Source organism: Tauraco erythrolophus, unplaced genomic scaffold, assembly GCF_009769465.1.
Source record: "Tauraco erythrolophus isolate bTauEry1 unplaced genomic scaffold, bTauEry1.pri scaffold_52_arrow_ctg1, whole genome shotgun sequence".
NCBI classification, from domain to species: Eukaryota; Metazoa; Chordata; class Aves; order Musophagiformes; family Musophagidae; genus Tauraco; species Tauraco erythrolophus.
The window spans coordinates 157,595-179,752 of record NW_028238620.1 but is presented as its reverse complement, the minus strand read 5'-3'; the positions used below and the strand labels follow the sequence as shown (position 1 = coordinate 179,752).

The 22,158-nt window shown below is 50.4% G+C and overlaps 1 protein-coding gene across 1 annotated transcript in view; it reads left to right on the top strand.

Moving 5' to 3' along the window:
- SCRIB (scribble planar cell polarity protein) overlaps window positions 1–22,158 on the top strand; it is a 112,341-nt gene that overhangs the window by 9,177 nt on the left and 81,006 nt on the right. Inside the window, 11 exon segments of the mRNA XM_086630835.1 lie at window positions 10,885–10,902; window positions 10,904–11,003; window positions 11,233–11,311; window positions 12,672–12,761; window positions 13,660–13,716; window positions 17,849–17,912; window positions 19,130–19,204; window positions 19,293–19,320; window positions 19,323–19,436; window positions 19,758–19,876; window positions 20,515–20,714. Of these exon segments, the coding sequence (XP_086486961.1) occupies window positions 10,885–10,902; window positions 10,904–11,003; window positions 11,233–11,311; window positions 12,672–12,761; window positions 13,660–13,716; window positions 17,849–17,912; window positions 19,130–19,204; window positions 19,293–19,320; window positions 19,323–19,436; window positions 19,758–19,876; window positions 20,515–20,714 (944 nt within the window).

Genomic DNA, 22,158 nt, shown 5'->3' with positions numbered 1-22,158 from the left:
CTGGCAGAGCACCAGCTGCTTCCCCTCGGGCCTCTGCCGAGTCGCTGCCGGTCGGGTGCCGGTGACGAGCTCGTGGCTGGGAGAGGCTGCGGCCAGTTCGGCGTCTGTGGCAAACTCCGTGAGGGGCGGAGAATGAAACGCTGCTGTAGCTGGAGTCGGTTATTTGGGGAGATCTCTTGTTAGGGTGGTAAATGGGTCTGTGTCCACTGCCTGTGGTCTCGTCCCACGGTGGCTCGGGTGGCACGGGCTCTGTGAGGAATGCCCAGGTGCCAGGGTCTACCGGGATAGCAGTACTGTGCCTCCCTTTCCGGGGTGCCAGGGCTTCCCCAAGTCAGCTGAGTGTAGTTTCTCCGACGGAGCTCAAAACCGATGTTCTCACCTCTCAGCGGTGGTGATCACTTTTTTGACCTCTGCTGCCTTTAACTCCCTTACCCGCCCTAGATTTCAGGTGGAGCGGTTCTCCTGGAATCCAGCTGTGCCGGGACTGTACACTGCTTGGGTTGTTTCTCTCAATGCAGGGAAAGGTGTGTCTGGAGTTGGCTGCTCTGGTGATGCAACCTGGTGCTCGGTGGCGGTGGTTGGCTCTGCTGGAGGTGGCCTTACTCCTGCTGCGCGGCGGAGCCGGGCAGCCTCCGGGGCTGGCACCCGGCCTGCGCTGCCCAGCGCTGGGATAGAAGAAGTCTTTCTGGTTCTGTGGCTTCACCCGTCAGGTGTTGGCTTTGAGCACAGTGACTTGAAAGGACGGAGTTTAACCTTGGAGCCGATCATCTCCCAAGCGTTTTTTTCTTTGCAGTTTTTGCTCCCAGCTCTGCGCCGGTCCCTCGTACAGCTGCCTTTCCCAAAGGCAATCCCCCTGGCACAGAAAGAGCAGCTCTTCGTTCATCAGAGATGTAAACGGGGGGGATCCCTGTTCTGTTCACGCTTCTCCCGCCTGTAGGTCTCCAAGGCTGGAAAGGCAGGCACACATGCTTCCGCAGAGCACGCGGGACAGTCTCCGCTTCCTCCGTGGGCAGCGCGTAAGATGTCAAGGCCGCGTTTCACCAGGAAACACGAATGAAATTGTGAATGAATTGTGTATCAAGAATAGTGTGACCAGCAGGAGCAGGGAAGTGATCCTGCCCCTGTACTCGGCACTGGTGAGGCCGCACCTGGAATATTGTGCCCAGTTTTGGGCCCCTCGCTTTAGAGAGATATTGAGCTCCTGGAGCGAGTCCAAAGAAGGGCGACTAAACTGGTCAAGGGGCTGGAAAATAAAACTTATGAGGAGCGGCTGAGGGAGTTGGGGCTGTTAGCCTGGAGAAGAGGAGGCTGAGGGGAGACCTGATTACGGCCTATAAATACTTGAGAAAAGATGGTGGGGAGGTAGGGGAAGGGCTCTTTACATTAGTGATGGGTGATAGAACAAGAGGGAAATGGGCATAAGCTTAGTCAGGGGAGATTCAGGTTGGATGTTAGGAAGTATTTCTTCTCTGAAAGGGTTGTCAGCCACTGGAATAAGCTGCCCAGGGAGGTGGTTGAGTCCCCATCCCTGGATGTGTTTAAGAATAGGGTGGCATGAGCTACTTGAGGATATTGTTTAATGGGGATTAGGGATGGTTGGACTCGATGATCTCTAAGGTCTTTTCCAACCTAGAAATCTATGAATCTATGAATCTATGAAACACGAGGCTCAAATACGTGATCTGGTTTTGCTGGGAGCGTTCTCGAGGAGCTGCCTGAGCTGCTGCATGTCACTGCTGACAGTCACCTCCTGCCCACGGTGGCAGTCCCGGGCATTCCCTCTGGCTGGGACAGACATGGAGCTCTGCCGCATGCTGCTGTGAGCCCAGCCCCTGGTGGCATGGGAAACCAGGCCCTCTCCTTGCTCGTGAATCACCATGAGAGTTGTAATTATTTTCCTGCTACACGGTCTGATCCTGCCTTTAATTAAACATGTGCTGTCCTGCTGCAGGCAGTGGGACTGTACTGGCAGGGTTGATAGTTGGATGTGAAATTCTCTTAAGAGCAATGAGATGTAAGGAGGACCTGTCCTTATCACTGGCACTTCCAGGGTCGGAAAGTTAGCGAAACCTCTGCCTTGGATCCCCTTAGCCTGTGTTGAAGGAGAAGTAACACAGCGGGCAGTGTTGGTGTGCTCAGTCCTTGCAGCGGAATCATAGAGTCATAGAATCACAGAATGGTTTGAGTTGGAAGGGACCTTCAAAGATCATCTAGTTCCAACCCCCCTGCCATGGGCAGGGACACCCTCCACTACACCAGGTTGCCCAAAGCCCCATCCAACCTGGCCTGAATACTGCCAGGGATGGGGCAGCCACAGCTTCTCTGGGCAACCTGTGCCAGTGCCTCAGCACCCTCAGAGTGAAAAATTAATTTCTTAGATCTAATCTAAATCCTCCCCTCTTTCAGTTTAAATCCATTGCCCTGTGTCCTATCACTACACGCCCTTGTAAAAAGTCCCTCTCCAGCTTTCCTGTAGGTAAAGTACCCCTTTAGATACTGGAAGGCTGCACTAAGATCACCCCGGAGCCTTCTCTTCTCCAGGCTGAACAGCCCCAACTCACCCCAGCCTGTCTCCATAGCAGAGGTGCTCCAGCCCTCGGAGCATCTTCGTGGCCTCCTCTGGACTCGCTCCAGCAGCTCCATGTCCTTCTTGTGCTGGGGACTCCAGAGTTGAACACAGTATTATTCCAGGTGGGGTCTCACAAGAGCAGAGCAGAGGGACAGAATCCCCTCCCTCGACCTGCTGGCCATGCTCCTTTTGATGCAGCCCAGGATCCGTATTAGCACGTCACGTATGGAAGCTGAAAATCCTAACTAGCTGGTGGATGCTGGCTGCAGAGAGAAGGATGGAATCTCCTTCAGACCTTTTCCAGGACCTCGTACAGATGGGACTGGGCTTTCGAGGGCCCTTTGTCACTTTGCTGTGTACATACGTGCGTGACTTTGCGCGTACTGGATTGTTGTGCTGCAGTTCAGAGGGACCTTGATAGGCTGGAAAAATGGGCCAACTGGAGTCTCATGGCGTTCAGCAACGGGAAATGCCAATTTTTGCACCTGGGGAGGAGTAACCTCGTGCACCAGTACAAGCAGGGGACTGACCACCTGGGAGGCAGCTTGGCAGAAACACCGGGGATCCTGGTGGACCATAAATTGACCAGCAGTTAGGAAGAGCATTTCCAGCAGGTCAAGGGAGGGGATCCTTCCGCTCCACACTGGTGAAACCACATCTGGAGGACTGTGTCCAGTACTGGGCTCCCCAGTGCAGGGAAGACGTGGACATACAGGAGTGTGTTCAGCGAAGGGCCATGAATGAGTAAGAGACTGGAGCATCTGTGATGCGAGGAGAGGCTGAGAGAGTTGGGGACCGTTCAGCCTGGAGAAGAGGGGGCTCACGGGGATTTTACCTGACGTTGCACGATGTCAGGCAGCAAAGGAGATGGAGCCTGACTCTTCTCAGCAGTGTCCAATGGCAGGACAAGAGGTAGTAGGCACAGAGTGAAATAGAGGATTGTTTAAACATAAGGAAACAGTTTTAGGAAACACTTTTTTTTTTTTACTTTTTTTTTTTTTTTTTTTTTTTTACTGAAGGGATGGTCAAACACTGGAACTCGTTGCCCGGTGGGGTTGCAGAATGTCCATCCTTGGAGATATTTAAAACCCAAGTGGACAGAACCCTGGGTAACCTGCTGTAGCTGACAGTGTTTTGAGCAGAGGTTGGACCAGCTGATCTTGAGAGGTCCTTTCCAGCCTCAGCCATTCTGTGGTTCTGCTGGATCTGCCTCCATGATGCAAATTGCCTTTTTGAGTGAACTGCTGGATTTGGAAATCTGCATCCCTCACTCACTGTCCCTGCAACGTACTCTGCACTTTTGCAGACATTGACTTTCTGGAAACTACTCTGCTTTCTTAATTTAGCTGGAAACTCTGCTGTGTCCGTAGGCAGTTGAGATGCCTGTCTCGTGTGGTGAAGGCAGTGGTGGCTCCGTTCCCTCTCTTGCAGAACAGGGGGTGGCTGGTGCAGCCAGTTTTGGAGTTGGACAGTCAGAGTCCTCACGTAATGGGTGAGGAAGGGATACAGGGGACTTGTCAGGTTTCTGTCTCTATTCAGGAGTTAGGCGTCTCCTTCTCTTAATTTTGGCCAGCACCATCTCTAGTGCCACACATCCGTGTTTGCTGGGGAGCCGTTGTGACATGTTGAGGACGTGAGGCCAGAAACTCATTTCTAAATCAGATATTTCCTCTTTCCTGGATTCGCTCTGCTTTCCCGGGCAGGAGTACCCCACTGACCAGAGGCAGAGCCTTGGGCTTACCTGGCTTGTAAATGGAGTGCAGGCAAAACACTTGTGTGTACTGAGCTCCATGGGGTCAGGGACTTCTGTGCTTTTGGGTCTCGCTGGGTGAGAAACTCTGCAAAGTGGGGTCAGGCATCCTTGCATTGTCAGTAGGAGATGTGTCCTGGATCAGTGGGCCTCACCATCAGTACGTGAGGCTCAGGACTTGCTCAATACGCAGGTGTTTCCGATCCTCAGCAGAAGCCAAAGGTGAAGCTGCCAAACGGAGCCGGTATTTGGTGCTACCAGTGTTTCTTGTTTTCGTAAACTGGCTGAGCCTGTTACTGTTTCTCTGGATAACCTGGAATAAAACCAGAGTGTGCTGTTTGGAAACGTTCCTTGAGTAGAACTGACCTAACTGTTGAAGATGAGTGCTGTGTGGTCAGGACAGCTCTCTGCTTCGCTGGTTGTAACGTTTCCGTTTGAAGCTGACATTTCTTTCCCTTTGCAATGACGATAGTTTGACTGTCACAGCAGTGATTCTGCTCTGTTAGCCTGATATTCTTCTTCTATAAAATGACTCCAAAGGCTGTGATCTGAATCAAGAGGTTCATTAATAATTGCAGTGGGTTTTCCTCCTTTCCCACTTCTGCCCATATCATGGTACTTCATTATTGAAGTGGGTCTTGCGAAGTTCCTGAGGCATCAGTCATCGTTAAGACAGAGGTAGAGTCTTTCCAGTTTAATTGTGGTTGACTGGACCTTGCTGACAAGCTGGTGTCCTGTGCTCTAACAGGAGCAGAATAAATGGCTCGGGGTGGTTGGTTGGCTTACCTGGAGTTTCTTGGGAACCCAACCCATTTATAGCAGGCAGCTGCGTAACTCACGTAAGTGTAGCTTCCAAGTGACTGGTGTGGTTTAATTGCAAAAGGTTTGTCACAGTCAGGGGTCTCTAAAGTTTTGGTATTTCTCTTCCATTGTTCATCCTGGTTTCACACTTCAGTAATTGCCTGGCAACAGCAAAAAAGAGACGTTTGAAGATTTTTATTTGGTTATGCAAAAAGACTTGTGAATTTGACTTAATGTTGCATGTACTACTGCTAACAACAGTCTTTGTACATGACCACCGCCTCTCCACTCTTCCTGTTGGAAGTTGTGCTCAAAGTGCTCAGCTTTCATCCTTGGTCCGTGTATTTAGAGCTCAGCTCCTCGCAGGGTCTAGCGGGGTCCTCCTGGCGTCATGGAGGTGCCAACAGCATAGGGGGCGTGTCGATAGGAGCATACTCTGAGACTGGGGGAATGATTCATAGAATCATGGAATGGTTTGGGAAGGGACCTCAAAAACCATTTAGTTCCAACCTCCCTGCTATGGGCAGGGACACCCTCCACTACACCAGGTTGCCCAAAGCCCCATCCAGCCTGGCTGGAACACTGCCAGGGATGGGGCAGCCACAGCTTCTCTGGGCAACCTGTGCCAGTGCCTCAGCACCCTCAGAGGGAAGAATTCCTTCCTTAGATCCCATCGAAATCTCCCCTCTTCCAGTGTAAAGCCATTGCCCCGTGTCCTGTCCCTCCACACCCTTGTCCAAAGCCCCTCTCCAGCTTTCTGGAGCCCCTTTAGGCACTGGGAGGTGCTGGAAGGTCTCCCTGGAGCCTTCTCTTCTCCAGGCTGAACAGCCCCAACTCTGTCAGTCTGTCTCCAGAGCAGAGGTGCTCCAGCCCTCGGAGCACCTCTGTGGCCTCCTCTGGACTTGCTCCACCAGCTCGTCCCTTTTACTCCGCACTCCATAGGCCGCATCCGTTGTAGGGCCCACGCTACAAGAAGGGCATCGCCCAACTGGTGGGAGTTGAGGGGACGGTCCGTAGGGTGGGTAGGGGCTGAAGTGCCTGCTCTGACGGGCCAGGCCGCAGCAGCGGGACTTTTTCAGCCTGGAGAAAATGCTGCTTGGAGGGACGTCACAGCAGCCGCCAGTGTGTATGGGGGTTATCACGGAGATGGAACCCGGCAGTGCGTGAGCGAGGACGGGAGGCACAGGCTGCCATTGAACTACATGCTTCCAGGTGGGAACGAGGAACCTTTTTCTGATGTGATGATGATTAATGGTGGACCCAGGGGCCCAGAGGATTCTTGAATCCTCCTCGTTGCAGGTTTTGAAAGACTTGACTAGACAAAGGCCTGAGCAACCTGGTCTGACGTCGTAGCTGACCCTGCTTTGAGCAAGAGGTGGGTTGGAGACCTCCCAAGGTTCCTTCCAACGTGAATTATTTCATGGTTCTGTGGTAAAGGTCTGTGATACACAAAGGATTAGAGGGATATTATTGCGTTGTCCCTTTTGACTGAAAAATCCATGGATACTAGTGGCCTTTTTTCTTAAAGAGATGGAAGTAATTCCGTTTCATTTCAGAAATCATAGATAACTCTTGGATGACTTCTCATGTGCTTGTTTCATGTGTCCTTTAGAGGGGCTGCTGAAGGAGGGTGTCGCGGCTGAAAACGTGCCGCAGAGCCCCTATTGCGTGTTTTCTTTCTTTTTTGCAATGTTATGATTTCGTGGAGTATTTCTTGTCTTTCGGCTTACGGTGCTTTACGGGCTCTTTACACCTTTCGCTAATTTTCAGCCAGTCGGTACGTTACCGAGGGCGCTGGGCATGGGAAGAGTTCATGCCCTCGGAATCCGATGTGCAGGCCAGTTGTGTAGTTGTTTTCCATCTTTGCCGTGCTGTAGACTGCTCACGTACTTCAGCAGTAGAGTGTCTTTCCATGTATTCTAAGTGACAAAGGCTTTTCCTCCCAAGTTACCCAGCTGTGCTGTGGGGATATTGGTGTGCCCCCGATCTCTGGCTTCAGCCTTTCTCTGTTTGCCACGCTCCGTCGTGCTGAGCCGGCCGAATTCCTGTGTGCCGAGTCCTGTCGCGCTCATCCCGGGCCGCTCCGTGTGGTCCGTAGGCTTCTGGGTGTGCCAGGGAACGGTGAAAGGTTGCTGCTTGGGTTTTTTTCTTCAGACTTCTATTTTTGATCTTGTATCAGTCTGGTTTGGGCCAGATCGAGGTCATGCCGATTTGGTGATTTTATTTTTTTTTTCCTTTTTTTTTGGTGTTCAGAAAATCTCGAAGTTGTGTATGTTTCGCCTCAATAGACATTCAGTGCAGTGCTAAATTTGTGACTTTTTTGTCAGCTATATGAAACAAGGTTAACGTGATTAGAAAAGGGATAATTGCCAGTCTCCAGAGAAGCTGGAGTCTCTCTTTGCTGAAGTTCTCACTTTTAGTTGCATTAACAATTTAAAATTAATTTGTTCTGCATTTCCAGTGTCACGGATGAAGCTCCTGTGCAGTCTGGCTTTGTAAATTTGGCTGTTGAGTTATGAGTTGAAGTACCCAGTTCACAAAATGATGAACTGGAAAGTTACATGTGTCGTGTTAGATACAGGCTTTGCAGACTAACCAGTTCCTGGCTGCATCCTGTTGCCGTATGTTACATCATATTAACTATAGTCCTGGTAGAAATGAGAACAGACTCCTAACTGCTTGTTAATTTTCTGAAAACCTGGCATTTAACAAGAAGTCTTTTCGAGTCAGAGTGAGACTCTGAGAGCCATGGTGGCTTACTTGGGTTCTGCTGAACTTTCTTTTTTTTTTTTTTTTTTTCAAATATAAAATGTTAATTCTTGCGTGGGAACACTGTAATTCCACATTTGTTTTTTGTGGTCTCTGCTGATGACTCTGACTAGTTTGAATTTATGTCACATCAAAATATGTTATTCAAGTCCAACTTAACTGAATCTTAAGAAATGGGATGCCCTAATCTTGCAGTCTTGCTGTTCAAATGGAAATTTGTGCACGGGTCTGATAACAGCCCATCAGCACTGGAGGTTTTTTGATACCTTTTTTTAAAAAAAAAAAAGAAAAAGCTGGGAGAGAAAAACATGCTGTTCAACCAATATAGAAAAGTAGCATCCAAAGCAAGTTATCTTGGAACGTTATAGGTAGTAGATGTCTCCCTGGAGCAGAGTTGGTGGGACAGCCTGATTCCGAGGGCTGGTCTGCGTTCGGCCGCAGGCGTGTGGGTGCGGCTGGCTGCCCTTGGGTCAGGCAGCTCTGCTGGGGAAAGCCTGTGACGCAGTTTGTGCTGTTAGATCCCACTGAGCTGCACGGCTACAACTGCTGTGCAGGGAAGTGTCACTGGGTTTGGTTTCGATGACCTGGCTGGGAAAGCAGAGCTTAACTGTCGCAAAACTGCGGTCCGTGTTCGCAGTACCGGCTTGCCCCACCGACAGTCACCTTTGAAACCTCTGCCGTGTCAATAAACGGTTCCTGCGTGTCGTGCAGTGCAACATGCAGCATGGTTTTATTCCTGAAAAGTGTTTTTTTAGGGAGCGGCGCGTCTATTTTGGGACCACTGAAGTTTGTAGGCAGAAGTGCGAGAAGCTCGAGCTATAGATGTTCCGTTCCCTTCGTTATTTCCAGCCTGCAGACTCTAGCAGGTCAACACAATGTCTTGCCTGGAATTTCCTTGCGTTCTAAAATTAGGAGAAGGATCTAGGAAACAATAGCAAATCAAGTCTCTAAACCTCCTGCTCTGACTTGAACCTTTGTTGTCATTTAGACTTTCACCTACTTCCTTTCTGCTAAACTGATTTGCATTAGATAAACTGAATTAAGAAGAACTTGCGCTGTGCATTGTCAAGAGGACTTTTTTTTTTCTTCTTTTTGTACTTATTTACTGATAATGGTCTACTGTACTGCTTTAGGACCTGAGGAGTATGCGTTTCACATCACTGCTGTCCATCCCAGAGCACTCTCCCTTCCAGCGCGGGTGGTGATGTGGCAGTGCGCCCGCCGCAGTGCAGCAGAGGCCGTGCCGCGTCCCGCAAGCCCCGCCAACGTGCACTTGTTCCCAGCAGCGCTTCCTGAGACATTTCTGTGGGAAACTGCTGAGGTTCTGACCTACAGCAGGGGAAACTTCTCCAGTTGGATTCTTAGACCTTCTGGAGGGCGAGCAGCTCTCTGCATGGTCTGTGTATCGCTCACAGTGGAGTTGTACATCACCTTTTCGTTCCTTGCCCTGCCCTTGTCTGGTCGGTGTTACTGTTCTTTGCAATGTTACGAGTGGCAGTTGTGGGTGTCCCACCACCCCAAACCACAACAAATCTCAGTGCTCCCGCAGCCATTCCTGGGGAGGCTCATTTCAGCAACGTTTTGTGCAGATGGATTACTAGAAAGGCAATTGAGAGAGTTCAGACCTCAGACTCTTGTTGGATCCTTCTCGGTGTGGTCCGTGTAAGCAGCCTTGACTCTCTGGACGTGTTTTCTGACCTGTAAGTAATCCTGCAATCACGTCTTCCGTTGCTTCCTGTAGCTCCCTCTCTGCCTCTGGCGAAGGACAGACAGGATGATTACGTGGATTAGAAGCGGCTGCTGAGTGTCACTTTGTAGACCTGGGCTTGTTCGTCGCTCCTTCCTTTTGCATCATGGCTGAGCTACTGGCTGCATAAGGTTTGGCCATCTGAAACTCCTGGACTGCTAGAGGTGACTCAGGGCACTTGTCTGTACTGTGGCAGAACCCAGACACGCAGTCAGAATTACTGCCCGTCCATGCAACAGTCTCTGCCTTTATCTGTTTGTGGATTGTGGGTAAACTTCTAAAACCATCTTATTTTCTGCAGTGGCCCAGTGTTGTTTGTTTGTTATTTCCAGACGCAGTGAAACAGTCCAGGAAATGCAGCAAACGCCACAGCCTTGCTTTCCGTCCTGTCCGTATCCGATGTCCAACAATAGTTAGAAGCAGCTGCAAGATTTGTTGGGTTGATAATTACGTTGTGTTCAGTAAGCTGACTGAGAGGCCATTGATGTCTGGAAAGAGTATGAGTGATGAATCTTGGAATTTACCATTTATAGCTAATACAATTGACTGCTGAGGACAAGAGTAGGTGTGAAGAAGTTGGATGTTATTAGAGTAGAAGACCTCTGGAATGCCCTTCCAGCCAGCGTTTCTGTGACCATGGTGTTTCTAGAAAGGAATCTTCTTTCCTTCTCCGATTCTGTGTTGCTTGGGCCCTACAGAGAGCTTGCCTGCTCCTTGATTTTCCGGTACAAGTGGCACAAATGTTTTCCCTGTTGGTGTAGGGACCTGTCACTGATGTCCTGGCAAAAGGTACTGTACAGCAGAGATGTGTGGCAGCAGGGACAGGACTTCAGTCCTCAAGCTTCTCCTTCGTTGGCTTCTCTGGACGCTGTAGTGTCTGCTGGCAAGCTGCTCTGTAGCGACCTCTTCACGACGCTAGTGTTTGAGTGCCTGAGATGAACCGTTACCTTAGGAAACAAGGAGCATCTGGTTTGTATCCTACAGGGAAGGAGAAGAGCAGTGGGATAATAGAGATGTTAAATGAATCGTGAAGCTTAACTCCTAAATGCCTTTCTTCTTTCACTCTCGACTCCTGTAGACCTTACTTGGGGTTCTTTGTGCAGCGACTGCACTTTGAGGGCCTCACCAGGACAGAGGTTATGGAGGAAGGCAGTTGGCTCCAGGGGTGGATGCTCAGGTTTGCCCTGAGCTGAGACCACAGGTTTCCCACTGAACTGCTGCTGACCCAGTTTCGTTCTGCCCTGCCAGCCTTTTTTCAGGCTCCTGAAACCTGCGCAAGCTGGGGCTGAGTGACAATGAAATCCAGAGACTTCCCCCTGAAGTTGCCAACTTCATGCAGCTGGTGGAACTGGACATCTCCCGTAACGGTAAGGCCAAAGCCAAGCGGGAGCGGGTGCCCCGCAGCCCTGGGCTCCCGCTCTGGAGGAGGCAGTGCCCTTTACCAGTCCTGCAGAGTGACCTCTCGTGGGTCCTGAGCTACGAAAACGTGGTTGTCTTGCTGTATCTTAGGTTGTCACCAGTATCTGATCACCCATTTTCCACATGATAGGCTCTTTTCAAGCCTCTTTTTTTTTTCTTTCACATGTTTTTTTCCAGACATCCAGAAATTCCATGAAAGCATCAAATTCTGCAAATCCTTGGAAATCGCAGACTTCAGTGGGAATCCTCTCTCCAGGTAGGAAGGCATATGCAAGCCTTTTGTTTGCTTTCTCTGGTTTTCATCCTGTAATTGTCTTCCCTCGAAGTCAAGGCCTGGGATCACCCTGCCTTTGCCAAGACCTGTGGATGTCTGCTCTCCTGACAGGTGGAACACTCAGCATAGGGAAGAGCCGGTGTGTGCTCTCTCTTCTGCAGGGCTTGTGGCTTGGATTGAGGATCCTTTAGTCATACTGTTGCCACTGGTGTGACTGGTGAGGACTTTTGTCCTCTTGGAGTTTTGTTACTCCCTCCTCAACCCTTCACCCTGGTGCACAAACCAGGATGAATGTGGGTTCGTTGTGCTACACAGAAGTTGAGAAAGGCGTGTGTGCTGTCCCCTGCTCTCCGTCGGTCCTCCGTGCTCTCCGTCGGTCCTCCCTGCTCTCCGCCTTCTTCTTCGTAACTTGAAAGGCAGTCCTTCTAACTCTGCTTGGTGGGTTTCCCCGATATCTCAGTGCCCAAAGCTGTGTCCAGGAATGGGGCTCTCTGCCTGGTCTCTTCAGTCTTCTGCCTCTACAGCTCCTAATCCATAATGTTTTAGGAATTTAGTGTGGCTCCTCTGCCTTGGTGAACCATGCTTTCACACTCTGGTGTCTTGATGCGTTAGCTGCCAGGGTCCCTGTAGATGCCAGTGTGACTCCAGGTGCCTGCTGCCCTTGGTGCTCCCGGGCAAGCACTGCCCAAGTCGCCCTTGAAGCAGAAGTAACTCTGCTTCCCTCTGGTGGTGCCGGACACTGCCAGAATGGGACGAGCTTTTCAGTCGGTGAGAATCCGTGTTCCACAGGAACAGCCGGCGCTTCTCTGCTCAAGTTATTTGTCAGTCTTTTTGTGGCCCAGAGTTGTGAGAGGTGTGTCATGAGCAGTGGGGCAGGGAAGCTCCAGGAACTGCCTGTGAACAGCAAAGGATTTCTCCTTTCACAAGGTCTTTCCCTGTTCTATTACACCTCGGAGCTGTTATGATGGTACTGCTTGGTCCTGGGGAATGCTGTAGGGTCATCTGCAGAAATATCCTTAGATGGGTTTGGATTACTTGGTAGCCCTCCCTGCTTCCAAGTTTAAGTGATGGCATGGCGTAATTTAGACTGGGATTCGTACTTGAGTGCTGCAGAGCCAAGTTAGCACACGTGGACATCTAGTGACTTTGGTGCAAGGCAATATTGTCTTGGAAATGGGCATATCCTGCATCAGGAGCCAGAGTCAGGCTTGGTTCCTGCTCTGCTCCTTTCCACATATCGATACCAATTGGATAAGACTGGCTTTTTGGAATTTAAGTGAGGAATGTATGGCTTGTTTTGTGCATGGAATTAACGGTGGTTTGTTCTGCCATGGTTTCACAGGCTTCCAGAGGGCTTCACACAGCTTCGGAGCCTGGGCCATTTGGCCTTGAATGACGTGTCCCTGCAGAGCCTCCCCAACGACATTGGGAAGTGAGTATGCCCCCGTTCCTCGTAACGGGAGGAGGGCTGGGCTGAGGACACCGTGCTGCTGGGGTGGCAACACCAGCAGGACTTGGAGGGGAAGAGCGTGCCACCCCAGTTACAGCTGTTGGGGTGACAACACCAGCAGGACTTGGAGAGGAAGAGCGTGCCACCCCAGTTACAGCTGTTGGGGTGGCAACACCAGCAGGACTTGGAGAGGAAGAGCGTGCCACCCCAGTTACAGCTGTTGGGGTGGCAACACCAGCAGGACTTGGAGGGGAAGGGCGTGCCATCCCAGTTACAGCTTGCCACTGTACTGAACATACTGCGGGAGCACCTCTAAGCACTATCCTGTTAAAAGAAAATCTTCTTAAAAAGGTTCATTTCCTCGTCTCAGCTGCTTCTTCTCCTCTGTGGTCTGTGGCCCAGACAAGGAGTGCGTCCAGGCTTCTCAAATCCTCTGTCTCATTTTCTGAGTGCCTGTTTGCCCCTTTCCAAACAGATGTGGTCTACCCAGTGATGCCAAAATGGTTCATGCTGCCAGCAAATGGCATGCATCCATGAGGCGCAGTGCCCCTCCCATGGGATTTGGCTTTCTACACGTGAGGGGTTTTATCTTTTGGGGCAGACAGTTCTGTATGTGGTACCACGTTTCCTTGTCCTGAGTTTGGGCACAGTGTTGTTTCCCCATGACTTTGCAATAAGCAGTCGCCTTCATCAGAAGTCATTTAATTTCCTCCTTGGTTCTTGTTTTTCCGTGCCATTCCATCCGTGTGTACAGACTCATGCATACGCATTGGTGTGCAGGCCATGAGGGTGGTCCCAAGGGAGGGGACACGAGCATCTCCTTGTATCCCTGAAGCCCTGTTCAGTGACTCTGGCTTTCTCATTCCCTTTTCTCTTGCAGTTTGGCAAACCTGGTGACTTTGGAGCTACGTGAGAACCTGCTAAAGACTCTCCCCACGTGAGTGTCTGTCTGGTGGCTTCAGGAGTCTCCTGCCTGATTGTTGTTACTGATTCCCCAGGGACTTGCTGTTTCTGTAGTACAGGCTCTAGCACGTTGCTTGGGAGGGCTCAAGGCTTTGCTTAAATTTGCTGCATCTGGCTGGATCTCCTAAATTGGGGTGAGGAGGAAGGAGATGGTACAGGGCCTAAGAGCAGGGAAGGATGTTCAGAGCCTGTGCTCAGCCTCTGTGTCAGGATTGATATGGAACGGACAAGGTTCCACAAGAAAGCTGCTGGAAATGATGAGAACCATTTTTCCTGGAGAAGTGGAGCAGATGATGGATTCTTTTGGAAAAAGGAGAGAAAAATGTGCCGATGTGGGTATAGGAAGAACTCTGTATACAGTTAAGTTCATAATTTGAAGAGCAGCAGATATGTTTTGCTTCTGACATCTCTGTTTTCTTGAGTATCCCTTCTGATTGTTCTGTTTGAGCAGTTTGTGGGAATGGGTGGGATAACTGGCTTTCCTGCAGCAGACAAAAAACAAGCCAGCAAGGGAGCAGAGGTAAGTCTTGTTAAATGTTTCAGAGATTTAGGAACAGAGGTGAGTTCCTGGTAGAGGATCTGATTGGTACAGCTGATGCTATCAAGTAGACAGGATGTGGAGAACTAATGAGTCTGTGGATGAATCTCTGGTTTGGAGCCCATGAGAGCTGTTTGAGTTTCTAACCTACGTGAGCTCTGTCAGCCTGTTTTCTGCCTGCTTATCCATCTAACTGATGATTCCCTCAGTTTTCCTTGAATATCTGTTGGAAGGGATTCTACCTGACCTCTTTTTGAATGGCAGTGTGTTTTGGGACACGCAAACTCCTCAGTGAATGTGTGAACTATTCATGCAACTGTTGTTGCCTTTCCTCTGTGCCTTCTTACTATTCATGGCAAGTATTCAACTTGGCTACCTGTACTTTTTCCCCCGTGCTCCTCTGCTTCATTTAAAAAACAGGGTGAAGGAGGCATTCTGATGATACAGTGTTCAAGCAAGGCTTTGAGACTCTTAGGGCTTAGTCTTGCTGCTTCTGTGATGGCCATGGCTCCCTCACTGTGACGTGTTGCTTTGGCTCAGGTGCGTGCTCTTCCTGATGGTGATGTTTTTTTTCCCTCTGGGACCTGCAAGTACAGGCTTTATATGACATCAATTATATCTGCTTGCAGAATTCATGCGTCAGCTTTGACGCAGAGGACAAGACACTTCCAAAAAGGAGCTGAAAGAGTCTGCAGTGGTCAGCTCCCAGGCTTCACATCTGGTGATTACACGATGTAGAAGCATAGTTCCAATTAACACTGTCATCTTGCCTCTGAAGCCAAAGTCACCGGATCTTTTCTGCACAGAAGTTGTCAGAATTAACACCCTGTCATGGAAAAGCGATATTAAAGAGACCAACTGAGATGGCCCCACATGGAATATAGCCATGAGGGGGAACATGAGAGCCAAAGCTCCTTATGCCAGGCTGAGAACAGGCAAGCAGGAGGAGTTTGAGTCCTGGTGTTGGGACCCACTGCTGTCTGTTCCGCGTGTTCTTTGTGTTCATATAGACAGGTATGACCACTGCGACACACCATATAAACCAAGAGGTGCAATAGCTACATCCAAAGTTGGGCTTTGAAACCACAGTGAAGAATGGTCCCAATGGCTTTTCACCATCTAGGAACCAGCAGGTATCTGGAGTTTGAGAATTCAGTCTGTGACTGAACCCATATGGCTTCTGGGGAGCTCTTTCATGCCCAGTGCTCCCTTGTTTCCCTACGTTAGACTGGTATGCCATCCAGCAAGATATTTGTAGCATGCTGTGAGTTTTTGGAGTTTTTCTCTGAAAGTTCAGGCTTGATACTCATTCTGCAGTGCGATTCCAGCGTCTTTTCATCTTTCCTCAATTCTCCAAATTCTACTTTTGAATTATTTCCATCAGTAGAAGGAGGATCTCGAAAGCCAAGGCGGTTCGTCAGATCTATCAGTCAAATATGAGATAGAAATCAACAGCCAAAGAAATTTCAGTGGTGCTGCCAGGTACTCTACCCAGATCTGAAGCTCTTGTACTTAGTCAGTGCAAATTGTGCCCAAGAACCGGCTCTAACAAGTCCAAGTGATCTTGCCAAAGGGTAGAATGACTTACTGAAACGAATGGTGCTTCCAGTTTTCAAGGTTACTGAGCCCAGTAGGTAGGTGGGCTTCAGTACTGTGAATTGTGACTGCGTAATGCATCAGTGTCCTTTTTATTGTTGTTGTTGTTGAGCTCCTTAAGAGATCCAGTTTGCAATGACCTGTACCTGTCAAAATCTAATTTCATTGGTTCGTCTTCTGCTGTCAACTGAGTTTTGAAATAGTTCATCTTGTGCAGCTGATTATTACTTCTCATCTCTCTCATGCAGATGGACACAACTGGCCAATAATTTGGGAAGGGTAGCTTTCGTTGATGTGTTCTTATGGAATACACCATGTTATTTTATCACCATGTTCCAAAAAAGTGGTTACAAAGAAGATGGAGACTCCCTTTTTATGAGGAGTCATATGGAAAAGATGAGGGGTAATGGGTAGAAGTTACTCCTGGGGAGATTCCGATTGGACGCAGAGGAAATTTTTGACCATGAGAACAATCAGCCATTGGAATAATCTCCCCAGGGAAGTGATGGATTCTCTAACATTGGACACTTTCAAGATTCAGCTGGACAGGGTGCTGGGCCATCTTGTCTAGACTGTGACAGGTTGGGTCAGGTCATCCTTGAGGTCCCTTCCAACCTGGTATTGTAGGATTCTCATGAATCCTGGAAGGTGATCTATACTGAGGCATTTTGCAAGACCTCGTATATCACTAGGGATTCCGCAGCAAACTTGTCCCTGTTTTGGGAATTCAGACTGTGAAGGTGCAAAGAGACAGTAGAGGCTTCGGAGAAGTCCAAGCGAATGTACGGGCGTGATGAGAGGCTGCTGTACAACAGAGTCTCTTTGGGATCCTGTTGATAAACCTTTGCTCGAGTTAATGTAATATCTCAAAATCCACCATTGCCTCAGGTAAGAACTTGCTTTTCCGGTGTAGCCCAAATATTTTCATAGCCTGGCCCCGGGACAGATCTCTCTTGTGGCTTCTCACAGATTTGCAGCCCCTAACTTCCTTTGGATGACGTTGAGATGTGTAGCTCTATTTCCAGAGAAATACAGTGATTTCTGTGCTGGGACAATTATGTAGAGAATGACAAGAACCGAAGACCCTCCGTACTGGGGCAGCCGGCAGGGCTGAGGTGGCAGTTCTGCCCTAGTGCAAAGTAAGAGGCAGCCACCCCTGCTCGGGGACGTGGGGTTGGAGCTGATGGGGTCGGACTGAGAGCTGAGGACACGTGAACACCTGGGCCATGTCAGAAGAACTGAATCCTGGCCTCATGGGATTGCAGACTGCCGCCTTTGCATCGCCGGGTCGTGACACGTTGCATGCTCAGGGCACGTCCCTGGACCACCAGCGGTGACAGGCTTTGGTTCCCATGCAGGCTTCTCGCAGCATCTTGCCCAGTGAGCTTCTTGTCTGTGCACCTTGACCTCTTCTGAGACATTGTGCCAGTGTTGTCCTTCCCTTCCTCTTAAGCAGCGTGGGCATCCCGTTCAGGGAAATGGAGGCTGTTGTATCTGTCGTTCCTGCCTCTCCCTACAGCTGTGCTCCCCTTGCCTCCCAAACATGTATTGTCCTCTGCTGACTCTCTCCTGTTATCCATTAGCCTGTGCTCAGGTCCCCATCCTTGCTACAAAAATGGGCAGCAATGTTAAGGTGTGGCTTGTCACGTGTCATGTTTTTGCTCAGAGTATTTTATGGTGGGAGGCAGGGAAGGCAAACTGGTGACAGAGTGCAAACTGGCTGCGTTGGGTTTGCTGTGTGCTGTTGAACCCAGTTTCCTGGTGCAGGTGGTCTGGCTTAGGGCAGGGTGCCAAGTCCCATAAACTGTTTGGCTCAGAGGGACCATGAAGAAGGTCAGGATTGCCCCACCTGTTTTAGGAGTTACTAAAAATTACGTAATTTGTGACATATGTGTCCCAGATGCTAACCTTCTGTTCTTTCTTTCTTTCTTTCCCCCCCCCCCCCCTTCCCCTCTCTCCGTGTATCTCGCAGTTCACTCTCCTTCCTTGTCAAGTTAGAACAGTTGGATCTTGGTGGCAATGACCTGGAAGTACTGGTAGGTGAGGGACGGTGGGGAGGGACTGTGGGTGGTCGGCAGGGGCAGAACCCTGTGCCTTGTGGAAGCAAATGGGTTTTAATTTGAAACGCAAAGAAATAGACCCTCAGATTGCTGGGGAAAATTCTGATCTGCCCACCGTGGCTTAGTCGTTGTTCCCAGCAGAATGTTCTCTTCGTGCGTTGGCCGTGGTTTCGTGCTTCCTGCTGTCCTCGTGCACAACTCGCTCTGCTCTGGGTGTTCGTTCGTGCTATCCAGCTGCCCGAGGATCTTTCTTTTCCAAAGCAACTCTCTGCTTGGTGCTTCCTTTCTTTTCTGTGTTGCACTGCCCCCAGCTGTTGTTCTTCACTTCTGCTAGGCCAACTTTCTGCCTTTCTCCTTTCTGATTTGCTTTCTCTACTAGAAGGTGCAGGGCCATTCCCTGTTGCTCCTGGCCGTGAAGTCAGCCAGGCGTGGGGTGTGCCCTCTGGCCTGGGGTGCCTCCATGGAGGGCTCTGAACGTCAGCGTGCTGAGAGCCAGCGCGCAGTCTCGAAATTCAGCTTGGCTTGACGTTCAGGGATATCCAGTGATGTTCTGGATGTGGATTAAGCTGTTACTGAATCCTTCTCAACGTTCTGCAATGCTTTTTGGCAGAAAGCTGACTAATTTGGGAAGCAAAGGAGCTGCTCCCGCGGCTCGCTCTGTGCAAGGCTGCGGCTCGCTTGTGACAGCAGTTGTCTGATGCTCACCACGCTTCACTGATGCGTTGGCTCCAAACCCAAGTGTTCAGCAGTGTGGGGTGTTTGTGGAGTCATGCTCTGTACGTCTGCCATTGCTGATGGTGCTGCTGTGTCACGTTTGGGTTGGCTGGTGTCATCCAAATGTTTGGTTTGGTGTCTGAGAGGAGGAAGAGGAGAAAATTGTTTCTTCTGTAGGGCCAGAATTTCCAAGACCCTGTTTAGTTCCTTTAGTTCCAGACAGTCCTTGCTGTTGTCTTATGTGCTTCCTGTTGGGACCTGTTGCAGCCAGCGTGCCATTCCAGTCATTTCCAAACACGTGCCGCTGTGTTCTGGCACGCCAACACATTTGCTTCGTAAATCGTTTGGTGAACAGTTCTAGGAGGTGTGAAAGCAACAACATGTCCAGCTTTGCAGAGATGTGCTGTGATCTGTAGCATCCTAGAGCAGCTTCTGCCTTGTGGAAGGGACTGATGCTGTTACTGTCCTTCTCTGTTCAGCCGGATACTCTGGGAGCGCTACCAAACCTGCGTGAGCTTTGGTTAGACCGGAACCAGCTCTCATCCCTGCCTCCAGTGAGTACTGCTCAGGGCCATTGATTCCCCACTTTGCTCCCTTCCTCAGCGGCTCCCTCGAGCTGTACTGTCTCCTTTCTGATCCTAGGAGCTGGGCAATCTCCGCCGTTTGGTCTGCTGGATGTGTCGGAGAACAAGCTGGAGCAGTTGCCCAACGAGGTCAGTGGGCTGGTAGCACTGACGGACTTGCTCCTGTCGCAGAACCTGTTGGAATGCATTCCGGATGGGATTGGTGAGTATTGTGGCATGGGGAGCAGTGCAGGACTTCACAGCCCCGGGGATACTCCTGGTGGGGGTGCTTCAGGCTTGATGGACATATTCACAATAGTTGAGAGCAGAAGCAGTAGATGATGGTGGTGAGCAGAACTCTACAGGACAAGACCAGGTTCTTGGTCTGCACCATGCATGTGAACAAGCCTGGTGGGGAAGAAAGGTTGTCTCTGTGTTGTTGGGTTGCATAGTCCCTGACGGGAGGCGTTTTCAGCCAGATGAACATGGAACAGCGTCCTTGTCTCTGTGGCATAGTTCACACCTAGCTTGTTGCCCTGGCCAGGTCAGCTGAAGCAGCTCTCCATCCTCAAGGTGGACCAGAATCGGCTGACAGAGGTGACAGAGTCAATTGGGGACTGCGAAAATCTGTCAGAACTCATCTTGACAGAGAACATGCTGACAGTAAGTACACCAGCAGCCACCCTGCCTCTCCTGTGCTGCTCAGCTTAGCCACGTGCCAAGGATCTTCTCCATCTTCTGGCCTCTGAGCCAGATTCCTGAGCGTGCTCCAGCTGCTCTCCTTCAGCTGCTGTGATCCACACAGTTTCACCTAGCTCACAGGCTCTTGAGAAGACTCTGGGGGAAGCTGTATTCTCTCACTATTTGTTTTCTCTGAAAAATTCTCTGGGATAGCTGAGGTGCTGGCTCTAGGATAGCCAGTCCTGAAGCCTGTCCAGTCTGATGGGAGCAGGACTGCAGGAAAAGCTGCATTTGGTGAGGGGCCATGGAGTAATGGGGTGTAAAATGGCCCTGCTCCAAACTGCTCATGATTTGCTTGTTAGAACACAAGTATTGGGAGTGGAACAGATGAACAGGAGAAGGATCTTGACCAGCGGTGTTCTGAGTGTTCTGTGCTGAGGTGAAGCTGTAACAGTCTGGGAACCTGAGGGAAAATCTGTCCCAATGTTGTATTCCCAACATTTGTCTGGAAGGACAGAAGACAGCTTCCCCCCCGCCCCCCCAGATAGAGGGCTTTATGCCTTTATACCTTTTTTCTGCTGCTCTTATCTTGTGCGACTACTGAATCATCTCCTTCCCAGGCCTTACCAAAGTCCCTTGGCAAGCTGGCCAAGCTGACGAACCTGAACGTGGATCGGAACCGGCTGACATCCCTCCCGGCTGAGATTGGAGGCTGTGCCAATCTGAACGTGCTGTCCTTGCGAGACAATCGCCTGGTCCTCCTGCCACCAGAGCTTGCCAACACCACTGAGCTTCACGTCCTGGACGTGGCCGGGAACAGGTCAGCAGGAGGAAGGGGACACAGTCTTGCAGCCGTGTTCCTAAAGAGGCTGCTGTGAAGGAGCAGCATGGGCTGCACCCTGGTCTGTTTTGGGAGATGCTGGATCCGTGCTGATCCCAGGATCCACAGTTCAGACGAGCTTGGCTGCTTAGGGCTCTGGAAGGAGGGTGTTTATCTCTCAAGCTTTGCCTGTTAAGCCCTTCTCCGTGTTATTTAATACAGGGTAGAGCTAGTGCAGAAGTGTGGGGCATTTTGCCATGTGTGAAATAAGATCAGGGGAAGTCCCTGGTCTGCCTTCATGCAGATTTTGTAGGTTTGTGTCATCAGTCCTCAGGTAATCAGTGCCAAAGTCTTATGATGTGCACCAGACACCTCTGTGGCTGGAGTCCCTGAAGGCTATCTCTGGAGCAGTACAGTGTTCATCCAGGCTTTTCCCAGTACAGTAGAAAAACACCTTCTCCTCCTCTCATCAACACTGAAGCGGGTCCAAAGGAGGCCACGGAGATGCTCCGAGGGCTGGAGCACCTCTGCTATGGAGACAGACTGGGAGAGTTGGGGCTGTTCAGCCGGGAGAAGAGAAGGCTCCGGCGAGACCTTCCAGCACCTCCCAGTGCCTAAAGAGGCTCCAGGAAAGCTGGAGAGGGGCTTTGGACAAGGGCATGTAGTGGCAGGACACGGGGCAATGGCTTTAAACTGGAAGAGGGGAGATTTCGATGGGATCTGAGGAAGAAATTCTTCCCTCTGAGGGTGCTGAGGCACTAGGACAGGTTGCCCAGAGAAGCTGTGGCTGCCCCATCCCTGGCAGTGTTCCAGGCCAGGCTGGATGGGGCTTTGGGCAACCTGGTGTAGTGGAGGGTGTCCCTGCCCATGGCAGGGGTTGGAACTGGATGGTCTGTGAGGTCCCTTCCAACCCCAAGCATTCCATGATTCTAACACTCCCCACCCAGCGCGCACACACGTGCTCATGCATAGTCTTCATCATAACACATGAGCTCTAGAGTGGCTTTTGGCTGTACCTGGTTTTGATGCCAAGACTGTTGAGCCTTCGGCCCCTGGTAGTGCCTGAGCTGAGCACCAGGAGCGCTGTCAGTTCCGTGCCAATACAGACATATTTGGGTTTGCTTCGTTCCAGGTGCCTGAGGGCTGCACCTGGCTCTTATTCCTCAAGTTTTCTTTCCAGCCAGTGCCAGCTCAGTTTCTCCATTGTTTTTTCAATGTGACCAGTGTGCCAGTGCTCTTTAGGTGTCTTACTGGGATTGTCAGCATTTACAGAGTAAAATCCAGTCCTGTTAGCAGGCCTGTAGAAAGCGCAGCCTGCTACAAGGCAGGGATGGAGACCTTTTCCTTCCCGATTTGCCTGTGATTCATTGGCTGTTTCTGTATTTCGGCTGCGGAAAGATGAAATTTCTGCCAGGTGCTGTGTTACATGCAGCAGTTTAATATT